Here is a 12353-nt window from a genome sequence, read left to right on the forward strand (position 1 = left end):
GATTGTGTGACAGAGGAGTATTTGTATATATGCATCCATGCAAGGAGCTGGAGCCTATCCCAGCTGTCTCAGGGTGAGAGGCAGGGTACACCCTGGACAGACACAGACAACCATTCGCACTAACATTCAAGCCCGCATTCACACCTATGGGAAATTTAGGATTACCAGTTAACCTATCCCCATCAACTGCATGACTTTGGACTGTGGGAGAAAGGCAGAGTACCCGGAAAGAACCCACGTAAACATGGGGAGAACATGCAAACTCCACACAGAAAGACCCCTGGCATGGTGGTGGGATTGAATTCAGGTGTAAAAACTTTTGTGATTATCTTTTGTTATCTTATTTCATCTTTGCTTATTTTATCTAATCTTCATAGCAAATTGCTACAGAATCATAGCGACAAAATACAGTGCGCCGTCCAAAACACCGTCTAAATGTGGGGAAAAAATGTTACGGTGACGACCTGAGACTTTCAAACATTAACTATGACTTCAAGAGGGAACAACAAAAGGCTAAGCTAAAAATTCAGAACATGTCCCGACCTTTATTTTGAAGGAAGAAAAACATCCAAGACCGGATGTGCCCGGTTTTTCGCTAATGCTAATGTACCCGGAACGATAAAGCAGCACTCCGAAGATGGCCGGGGTGTTTGAGGTGGAGGTTGATGGTGTAGAGCACGACCATGGACTGGAGCATCACGATGAACCGAACCAGGTGAGAATAACGGACCGTACTGAGGTATTGTGACAGATAAAACGGATTTATGATGTGGTGTATTGCTAGCTGCTAACCCAACTGCTACTCCTGGGCTTAGTCTCCCGTAAGTAGCTAGCTGCTTGTTAACTTAGCCATATTTTACTGAGCAGAGGTGTGTGTGTATAAAATGCACTGTTCTGTTCAATGGTCAAAGCGACAGTGCAAGCGTAAAAGGACACTTTTCCAACTGCCTAGCTAATTTTTGTTAGTTACTTTAATGTGACTAAAGTAGCACCATAGCAGCAAAGTTTACTTATTTTTTTAAAATACTGAATTTCATAAGAGATTTGTGCACTCGCGAATTTTTGATCTGAGCTGTGAAATATGTGATCGTCTGAATTATTAACCCTACAAATAAGGCTGATGTGGCTGTTGGGGTCAAAGGTCACCAAATGCATTAGCCGCGACAAGTCAGACAGAAGAAAAGACTACATCACTTCCTGTGGGATTTCAACATTCTGGTCAACCTTAGTCGAGCTAGATGCTAAACTAAATAAGGTCACGGTGTGAACCAAGTCCGTGATAAAAGCTCTCAAAGTCTGAGATGTGAAGAGCAGGTGATAGGAGGCAGAACACTTATTGTGATGCAAAAGTGGCATCACAACCTGGAAAAATCCCAAAGAGGTCTTTACATCCGTCACTGATGAGTTCACTCTATCTGGTTTGAATAGAAACCCTTCAGTAGGAACTTTAATGTGGCACACTGACCTATTTTTGTATTACATCTTAGTATGTGCAGTGAAAAACAACACGTAGATGAGCTAATCTGTTAAGTGAATAAAATGCAATGAAGCTAATGATTGGCAGGTATACCTAAAATGTGTTGTTTTCATGGTAACAAGGTATAAAAGGTAAAAAGGGATAAAAAAATTTTTTTATAAGGAGCATCGTAATAAATGGATGTGAGCCCTTAAATGTGTACTTGTGTCTGTTATTCATATACCTTATTTAGCAGATGACAAATAGAGGAGTCATCAACAGTTCTTTGTTTTGAATACAGGGATAGTAGCTTAACAAGCTCAACAACATGGGAGGGACTACTGGTTAAGCATGCTGAGTGTTCTTGTTGTTTAAATATAGATATTTCAGGATGAAATTGCCTTATATCTTGCTGCTCAACCAAACTTAAATATTTCAATCCCATTACTGTTTTTTTAGCTGCTCTGTATTTGGTATGCAGCGTAAGATCTGGGGGTTTGAAGCCAACTGTGCAAAAGGTGAAGCAAATGCTGCAGTTTGGTGGGATTAACTTGTTTTATAGGAGTTTTAAAATGATTCTGTGATCAGTGTGCACACTATCATATGTCGCAATTTAAAAAAAAAAAAAAAAGAAGAGTGTAATTTCATACAAGCTTTTAGTTTGATAATTTGTTACTTATTTTTCTCTCTCTTTCTTTAGTATGATTTGTCCAAGCTTTCACCAGAAGAGAAGTGGAGGTTAGTGTCTTTGCCATTTATGTATACATTTTCCTAATATGTCTGTGAAGGTTCTCAGTCATCCAGGTCATCGTAGTCAAAGGAGTTTGCAAAGAAAAGCGTCTGGACTTCTTTAAGTTGCTTGAAGACGTTTCACCTCTCATCCGAGAAGCTTCTTCAGTTCTAAGGTCAAATGGCCGAGAGTCCCAGATTTAAACCCAGTGGGAGTATCCCCCCCAATGAGGGACAAAGGACCCCCTGGTGATCCTCTAATCACATGCGCCAAGGTGTGAAAGCGGGTGTGGGTCCTAATCAGCCAGGGTTTCGGGTGAGCCCATTGTGAAACCTGGCCCCACCTTGTCATGTGAATTCCTGAGGTCAGATGGCCCAGGATGTGAGTGGGCGTTAAGGCGTCTGGGGAGGGAACTCAAAACTGGATTATAGATGGCAGACAGTTGGTGTCGTAAACCACCGCCTCTGTTCAAAGATGGTCGCTCACAGTGGACATAGATGGCCTCTTTCACTCCTCTTTCAAACCATCTGTCCTCTCTGTCCAATATGTGAACATTGGCATCCTCAAAAGAGTGACCTTTATCCTTAAGATGCAGATGGACTGCTGAGTCTTGTCCTGTGGAGGTGGCTCTTCTATGTTGTGCCATGCGCTTGTGAAGTGGCTGTTTGGTCTCTCCAATGTAGAGGTCTGGGCATTCCTCGCTGCACTGTACAGCATACACCACGTTGTTCAGTGTGTGTTTTGGAGTTTTGTCTTTCGGGTGAACCAGTTTGTGTCTGAGTGTGTTGCTGGGTCTGAAGTACACTGGGATGTCGTGCTTGGAACTCCACCGACTTCACCGACAAGGTCCAGAAACTTACCCTGGATCCAGATGAAACCATGGTGTCCTTTGATGTAGTCTCTCTCTTCACTTGCATACCCACCACGGAAGCAGTGGAGACTGTCAGAAAACGACTACAAGAAGACACCTCCTTGGAAGACAGGACCAACTTTACACCCGATCAGATTTGCACACTGTTAGACCTCTGCCTTACCACTACATACTTCAAATACAACGAAGGCTTCTACAGACAAAAACATGGCTGTGCCATGGGCTCCCCTGTGTCACCTATTGTAGCCAACCTTTACATGGAGGAAGTGGAAAGAAAGGCTCTTGGCTCTTTCAAAGGAGGAGTACCCAGCCACTGGTACAGATATGTAGACGACACCTGGGTCAAAATCAAGACACAAGAAGTGGAATCCTTCACTGCGCACATTAATGCTGTGGATAAAAACATCAAGTTCACCAGGGAAGACACAAAGGACAACTGCTTGCCTTTCCTGGACTGCGCTGTGCACATTGAAGAGAATGGCAACCTCAACATTGAAGTTTACGGAAGCCCACACACACAGACCAGTACCTCCTCTTTGACTCCCATCACCCTCTGGAACACAAACTTGGAGTAATTAGGACCCTACACCACCGGGCAGAACATGTTCCCTCCAAGCCTGAAGGGAAAAAGAAGGAACACACACATGTAAAGGAAGCACTGAAAACATGCGGTTATCCTAACTGGACGTTCATAAAGTCAGCAAAGAGGCACAGAAAAGAAGATCAGACACCAGCGAGGGAGGATAAGAAAGACAGACGCAACAACATTGTCATCCCCTATGTAGCGGTGTATCAGAGAAACTCAGGAGAGTTTTCTCCAAGCACGACATCCCAGTGTACTTCAGACCCAGCAACACACTCAGACACAAACTGGTTCACCCGAAAGACAAAACTCCAAAACACAGACTGAACAACGTGGTGTATGCTGTACAGTGCAGCGAGGAATGCCCAGACCTCTACATTGGAGAGACCAAACAGCCACTTCACAAGCGCATGGCACAACATAGAAGAGCCACCTCCACAGGACAAGACTCAGCAGTCCATCTGCATCTTAAGGATAAAGGTCACTCTTTTGAGGATGCCAATGTTCACATATTGGACAGAGAGGACAGATGGTTTGAAAGAGGGTGAAAGAGGCCATCTATGTCCACTGTGAGCGACCATCTTTGAACAGAGGCGGTGGTTTACGACACCAACTGTCTGCCATCTATAATCCAGTTTTGAGTTCCCTCCCAGACGCCTTAACGCCCACTCACATCCTGGGCCATCTGACCTCAGGAATTCACATGACAAGGTGGGGCCAGGTTTCACAATGGGCTCACCCGAAACCCTGGCTGATTAGGACCCACACCCGCTTTCACACCTTGGCGCATGTGATTAGAGGATCACCAGGGGTCCTTTGTCCCTCATTGGGGGATACTCCCACTGGGTTTAAATCTGGGACTCTCGGCCATTTGACCTTAGAACTGAAGAAGCTTCTCGGATGAGAGGTGAAACGTCTTCAAGCAACTTAAAGAAGTCCAGACGCTTTTCTTTGCAAACTCCTTTGATTTTCCTAATATGATTCTGGATTCTTTGGCCATTATTGATTATTATTATTTTTATTTTATTATTTTTAGGGATTGAAAAATCGGATATTGATTGCAAATATGTTTATTCATACAATGTCTTATAGTTGTGTTGAAAAAAGAAAATTATAGAATGATAGCTTAATAACTTACCAGTAATGTCTTTAACAAATTAGTTAGCAGCTTAATGTAATAACGCCGCTTGACTCAGCATGACTGTCTGCTTAGCTGTGATGCATACACTGCTACAGACAGTACTAAGACTGTTGTACACAGTGCAGTCAGAGGTGTAATTTATCTTTTGAACAAACTATCAGGACACCATTTCTAAATTACTCAGCCCTCTTTTTTTGGATGTCTTCTGCACTTTAAAAAAAAAAAAGATAAAAAAGATATTGGACATTATACTCATCCATCTGCTGACCCATATCAAGAGGATGACTAATCTGTATAACAAAATGTTTGTACTTGAAGATGTAGAGTTGATCTTGGAACAGCTTTTACGCATTAATTCGCAAGTTTTGTTTATGCTTTGTTTAAGGCATCACAGTCTAATCAGGCTTGCCAGTTGCTGAATTAAGTTTGTGTTTTTCCACAGGATGGAGCATGCAAGAATGCATGCCAAACACAAAGGCCATGAGGCCATGCACGCAGAGATGGTGCTGATCCTCATTGTTACCCTGGTTGTCGCCCAGCTAGTCCTCGTGCAGTGGAAACAGAGGCATCCAAAGTCATACAATGTAAGGCACAAAAGAAACACTAATAATTTGGCAATCATTCAGTTTGAATTAAAACAGTTTTAGTTTTGTTCGGTTGGGAATGTGTGTGTCCGTGTGTGTGAATGGGGAAGTGAAAGTGCACAGTAAATGCTGTGGTTTTTATGGTTTCTTAGTTTTCATAGATAATTCCAGCTAAACCTGTTTTCTCAAAGAGAGATCCTGTAATTTCTTATTTTCTTCCACATCATCAAAAATTTGAAGTCATTTGTTATATGTTTGTGTTTTTGTGTTTGCACAGTCTGATGGTAGTCAGGACTGCATGAATGTTCTAACGCACACACTTTGCTGTCTTGTAGTTGGTGACTTTGTTCCAGATGTGGGTAGTTCCTCTGTACTTTACTACCAAACTTCACTGGTGGAGGTTCCTGACCACGTGGTTTATCTTCTCTGTAATCACAGCGTACATTTCCTTCCGTGCTACCCGTAAGCCTCTGGCCTGCACCACACCGAGGTAAAGCCATTGTTTACACTCACACGTTCCTGTAAATATACCCATTCCTCTCTCTCTGTGGGAACAGAATTGTCAGGAAAATATCCTGATATATTCTGATTCAACTATTTTGTTTGTGTAGGTTGGTGTACAAGTGGTTCCTCCTTCTGTATAAAATCAGCTATGCCACGGGAATAGTTGGCTACACTGTCGTCATGTTTACACTTTTTGGTATTAACCTAATATTCAGGTATGTATTGCACATTAGTTCAGTTTTTTAAAAATATCAGTGAATGTCAATCTACTGCAATTAAAACCCTTCAAATGGGAGACTATAGAAATATTTTTTTCAGTGAAACGTTCTTTTTCATGTTTAAATGTATGAGGTTCTGTGATTGGGTGGATGCATCCTCTAGCAATTGGCTGCCATTAGATGGCGCTGTTTTCCATATTACGATTTCTTTCCTCCTTTGTATTTGTCCATCTATGTGATTTGGGTTTTGCTAATTTATAAAGTAAAGTACTTGATGTTACACACAGAATTTTCCAACATAACTGAGAGCTGAGAGTATTACAAGAAGAAGCTTTAGTGAAAAGTATCTGTTTACTTGACTGACTACTTTGATGATGATTTTACCATCGAAGAACTCTTTCAACTTTCTGAGTTCATTAAACCTGCCTTCTTTAACAGGCCTCACGTGTACAGTGTGGGAAATAATTATTTGAGCCCTTCCTGAGTTTGTCAGTTTGTTCATTTTTTTTGTAATTGAGACAGAGTGATCACCAAAAATCATGAAAACACACATTACAAAAGTTGTACATTGATTTGTCCTTGAGTGCAATAAGTATTTAGTCCTGTACCACCCAGGCAGAATTCTGCCTCCCACAGATTGACACTGTGGCCATGTTCCACACAGATTACAGTCAATCAACCAGTCAATCAATTACAGACACTGACTTAGTATCTGGAGGTTTCACCTTCAGATACTAAGTCATGTTTTGCATGAGGATCAAATACTCATTTCACTCAGTGACAGACTCAGTGGCTGAGGCCAGTTTAAGGTAGTGCATTTTTGTTTTTGGTTTATACTCTGTCCTCTCCATTAAAATAAAAATACTACCATAAGAATTAGTGACTGTTCATTTCTTTGTGAGCAACTTCAACTGGGGATCAAATAATTATTCCCTACACTCCATGTATAAAAAGGTGAATTACAACTGTCAACTTTATAGTAGTTGACAGTTGTAATTCTGTACTTTATAGTACAGTGCTTTCATAAAATGTAATTTTCAGTTACAAAACGTCATATTTTGTCTGTTCTGTTTCACAACAAGTAGAACAAGACAGCAGTTTTTACACACGAAAAGTAAAAATGCTACAGATGCATAATTTTCCAAATTCAGATCAGACTTACAGAAGCTGATATCACTGATTATGGTTTGATGTTCTGGGATCATCATAAGAGGATAGATTTCTAACAGCTTGGTGAAATATAGTGATTTATTTATTACTTATTTTTTAAACAGAGGGGAAAAACAGAAAATTGAAATTTTATAGTCTAGTCTTTCACCAAAAATGTAAAGCATTTGTCTGTCTTATGGAGCAAACTGAACTTCAGGTTGAATAACAACATTATCAGTCAGATGATTTCAGTACTGTGTTCTTTGTCCAGGATAAAGCCAGAGGATGCCATGGACTTTGGTGTTTCACTTCTCTTCTATGGACTGTACTACGGGGTCCTGGGAAGGGACTTTGCAGAGATGTGTGCAGACTTCATGGCTTCAACCATTGGGGTAAATACACAAATTTAAAACGGTGTATATTTTCTCCTGGCTGTAACCTAAAATTGAATGTAGCCTTTTCCCTCCCGCAGTATTACAGTGCATCCGGCATGCCAACCAAACACCTCTCGGACAACATCTGTGCTGTGTGCGGTCAGCCCATCCTTGTCGATGTCAGTGAGGAAGGGATCATTGAGAACACATATCGATTATCTTGCAACCATGTGTATCCTTCCTGTGACATTTACTGACACATCTTCGTGCTTTTAATGGTTACTGGTGAAAGAGAAGTTAAGGTGCGTGATGGAGAATTCTGTTGGTATAAAAGGCATGTCATGGGTTGGCATGGAACTACACTGTGTACTCAATTAACAGCTCAAAGAGGAATTGCCAGGGTTTACCTGACCTTTATGCCAGACTGTTGATGTCTCTGTTACTTCCCCGAGGATCTGTTGTGTGTCGTAAATGATACACAGTGCCATTTCACGATTTGTGTTTTGTTTTGTTTGTTTGGGTTTTGGATCAAGTTTGACAGGTTATTTGATGTATTCTTTATAGGAAATCAACTTTCTATTTAAAATGCTGTTTAAAATTTACCTATCTTTAATATTGGAATTATTTCCTTATAAAAAGATGTGACCAAAATTGCATTATCCACACCTGAAAATTATTCTTTTATTACACATAAAAGCAACACCAGGTTTAGATTTAAAACAAAACAAAACAAAAAACAACACATATTTGCAAACTGAAATGTAATTATTAATTAACAGTGCAGTACAAGTGTCTCGCCCTACAGTGCAGTGCTATCTGTAGTTGAAATTATCATTTGTCCTTAAATTGTACTATTGTTTTGTATAAATAATTTAATATCAGATGAATGTTGTCCTTTTGACTGGTATTAGAGCATCAATGTTGGATGAATGTTCAAAGATGTCCGAGTATTCAGTATTTGAGCCTTAACTCCAAATCCAGGTTCCATGAATTCTGCATAAGAGGATGGTGTATCGTCGGGAAGAAGCAGATGTGTCCGTACTGCAAAGAGAAGGTGGATCTGAAGAGGATGTTCAGTAACCCGTATCCTTTTTATTCTGGGATTCTGTCTGCATTAGTTACATTTTTTTTAAACTAAATATTGAATGATTCCTGAATTAGTTGTAATTTCAAAGATTCTAATGAAATAATAACTTTCTGCATAGAAATGCTGACAAAAACAGACCCTGTGAAGGTTTTGAATGTACTTTCAAGTCCAAAAGCAAGTATGACAGATGAGATCTAACAAAGCACTGAAACCTAATTATGCCAAGTCACAGCATAGTGGGAGTGGGGGGGTGGGGGGGGTGTTCCATACTGCTAAGTACAGGCTATTTTGAACAAACAAAGCCAAAGCATAAATTGTATACGAGGTTCCTGTTCCTTTTTGTGGGTTGGAAAAACACTTTATATAACTGACAAATACATGTTATATATAATAATTAATGATTTCTCAGGAGCTGATGAAGGTTTCTGCTTCCTTGTGATGCGTCATCACTGGGGTTACATGTTGACCTCTTTATTGTTCTCCATTTATTTATCATTTCTGATTGTTGTCAAGGGTTATTTCCTTAACCATTTCTATTCTAGCTGGGAAAGACCGCACGTCATGTATGGACAACTTTTAGACTGGCTTCGGTACTTGGTGGCCTGGCAGCCTGTTATTATTGGATTTGTGCAAGGTATCAACTACGTCCTGGGTCTGGAGTAGCCGGCAGAAACCGGCAGAAACGGACACACATACCATGTGGAGAAGATTATGCACTGGCTCAAAAAGACTGAGGGCCTAACATTGAACTAAAACACCAATTTTTAAAAAAAAAAAAAGTGTCTATACTTTTTGTACATATTTATAGGCACATATCTGTATTTGCAGTTTATTTGAATTTTCTTAGTAACCTAAAATTGGATGTGTGTCTCATTTTCCCAGGATTTGATTGGTCTGTGTATCTCATGGCCTAGTAAAGCGGTTTTTGAAATCATTAGAGGGGTTTTTTACTAATTTATGTCTTAAGTGTCAAAAGGTTAAAGGATCATGCTGGAATGTGTCATCCTCGTGTCTGATGGTTATTAAACATGAGTAATAAGTATTTCCTCTGGGCTCCTAAATATATGAACGCTATATCCACAGACATTAGTTTCACAACTGCTTTAGTTACAATTCCTGCTTCACATCGGTCACGTATTTTGACCAGAAGTGGCACCAGTTTCAAAAGGGCCTGTCATATGCCCTTAAGTTGTAATCATATGTCAGAAAGTGCTACTCATATTGGTAAAAACGGTACCTCCTACATTTACAATGGAAATTCTAGTGTTACTGTAATTCATGATGTCCTCTTTTCAGGGAATCACCCATCTTTAGCCAAGTGGCAACAGAGTCATTTTGGTTTGACCTTTATCCAGTGTCTCAGCATATGTGAGTGCTAAATTAAATTCCCCTGCATTGTCTTGGTGTAGCAGAGATGATGATGATGATGAGTAGGCAAATTTCAGTCAAAATTGTGTGTGGAGAGAAATAAATAATTCAAAGTTATAATGTAACTGGACTAAAATCCATCAAAAGTATTCAAGTTAATTTTAAGATGTAGATGAAAAACATCCCAGAGTGATCCTTTAACAGTGAGCATGCAGATGGGGATGGTCTTATTTTCACGTGGTATGTGCATTATCTTCCATCCTGAAATTTTTGGAAGAGAATGGTTGATAATCTTTTTGTGGGTACCCGTCAGACTAAATGCATAAAGCAGTTGTTTTAGGGCCCATTTGTGCACCTCACCACCAGCTTAAATGGTAAAAGGACTGTGTGTAACCAGACCAAATGTGATCATTTTGTTTTGATCCAGATCGATTAATAAATGTCACTTCGATCATGTGTGTTTTGTCCATACGTCTGCGAGGTATTATTCACAACCCTCCATTTTGTCACAAAGAATTAGTCAGCACATCTCATTTGTGCAAACACTGTGTGGGTGAAAAAGGAAGTTGAGTGTGTGTGTGCGTGTGTGTGTGCCCGCATATATATATATATGCACAGTAATCTGAAGCACTGGTCAGCAGCAAAAGACTCACACAGGAGGAATCAATATGAAGCTCTCGTCTGCTGTGAAAGGTAAGGACTTATTATGATACCAAACAGTTTGTTTTTCTTTGCATTATATTCAGTGGTGAACATTTTGTGTCTCTAACAGTTCTGGGATCTCTCTGTCTGCTGCTCATAGATGGATTTCCAGGTACAGAATAGTTATGGGATAGATAAAAGGTTTATTTTTGTGTAGTAAGATTTTTAACTTTAGAATGTTTTGCAGTTTCTGAAGATGAATCTCCAGAGATAATTGGACCAGGCTTTGTCCAAATAAAAACTCATCCAGGTAACGCATCAAGTCTCTTTTGATGGGACAGGCTGTGTTGTTGTGAAACCTTTCTTAGATGTATGGATGTGTTCTGCCTCCTAGGTGCACCACTGGTGCTTCACTGTGATGCGTTTGCAAACTGTGAGGACGATGCGACTCTTATCTACTGGCTTGTCAATGACACCTTCCCCGAAGATGCCCCCAGCAGTGACAGGATAACAGAATCTAATGAGTGAGTATCTTTGTTACAATTACAGTGGAAGTGAACATTAAATTAAAACAGTTAAAACAGTAGTCTGTAGCTGGGCTGTAATGGCTGTGTTTTCATTAGATCTACTCTAGAGGAGGGTGCAATCCTTCAGAGGAGTTTGCTGTTGAAGAACATCACATCCGAGGACCTCAAATCCACCTTCACATGTGTTGTGACAAATGCTGTGGGAATGGCCCAAAAACACATTAAATTAATAGCAACAAGTGAATGACTGAAGATACTAAATGACAACTGTGTAAAAGATCTTGATTTTCTGTCCTCTGTATTGTGATATAAGTCATGTCTGTCAAGAGTCAACATTGCATGTCAGCATTTTCATGTAAAACTTTTGTTTGGCAACTTGTGGATGAACCCTGCTGAAGAGCTGGATGGTTCAAAACCTGAACTCCAGTTACGCTTAAAGGTAAAGCAAGTAGCTGCTGCGGGTCATCAGAACGCTCTGCTTTATATGAATCTGACAAACATACAGAGGCGCCATCTGATGTAGCACTGTTGTGGTCCAATTGTAACTCTGTTACACTTACCCACATTACTGTCATTTAGGCGACTGTGCCACACTTCAGAACGTGTGCTGAATATTGTGTCAGCAAACTGTTTTCTATGCCTGTGTACGGTTCCTGTACTTGCTGAAAAAAAAAATAGTGAAAATTAAATGTATATACTTTTAAACCAATAACCATGTTTCCCTTGAGAGTTACTGTTATTCACACTTAGATGTTTGAAATAAGCCAACTGCTCACTATTCCTAATAATATCGGAGTAAGCATTTCCACCATCTGTACAGCAGAGGTCAGCAAAGCAGTTCGGTTCCTCAACCTTGTTTTGTTGGGGAGCAGATTTAGTTTGGTAGACGCAGTCAACATGCCAATGTCTAAGTTGTGTTTAATCTTTTTTAGATTCATGCTTGAAAGCAGATATAATTTCTATTGATAAATAGCAGCTCATTTAATTTGATTTGAAGAAAAAAAAAAAACAATAAAATGAGTTTTACTTAAGATTGTTTTTCTTGAGTTAAAACTGCTAGTTATCAAATATCACCGGGGCTTTATATTGATACCTGAAGCAGATTCATGAGAAATGATG

General features: G+C 39.9%; 2 protein-coding genes across 2 annotated transcripts; both read left to right on the forward strand.

Moving 5' to 3' along the window:
- The first annotated feature begins 508 nt into the window (after positions 1-508).
- Positions 509-10521, forward strand: rnf121 (ring finger protein 121). The gene is made up of 9 exons (XM_031752534.2): positions 509-715; positions 2157-2194; positions 5224-5365; positions 5701-5855; positions 5977-6084; positions 7508-7628; positions 7709-7842; positions 8592-8693; positions 9240-10521. Exons 1-9 carry the CDS (start codon positions 638-640, stop codon positions 9358-9360), a joined length of 999 nt encoding a protein of 332 aa, XP_031608394.1. The 5' UTR covers positions 509-637; the 3' UTR covers positions 9361-10521.
- Positions 10522-10607: 86 nt separating this feature from the next.
- On the forward strand, positions 10608-11943 carry LOC120442321 (interleukin-1 receptor accessory protein-like). Its single transcript, XM_039618703.1, has 5 exons — positions 10608-10758; positions 10838-10879; positions 10955-11017; positions 11102-11231; positions 11331-11943. The coding sequence occupies exons 1-5, from the start codon at positions 10734-10736 to the stop codon at positions 11479-11481; spliced, it is 411 nt and encodes a 136-aa protein (XP_039474637.1). The 5' UTR covers positions 10608-10733; the 3' UTR covers positions 11482-11943.
- Positions 11944-12353: the final 410 nt, after the last annotated feature.

The sequence above is a fragment of the Oreochromis aureus genome, linkage group 10, assembly GCF_013358895.1.
Source record: "Oreochromis aureus strain Israel breed Guangdong linkage group 10, ZZ_aureus, whole genome shotgun sequence".
NCBI classification, from domain to species: domain Eukaryota; kingdom Metazoa; phylum Chordata; class Actinopteri; order Cichliformes; family Cichlidae; genus Oreochromis; species Oreochromis aureus.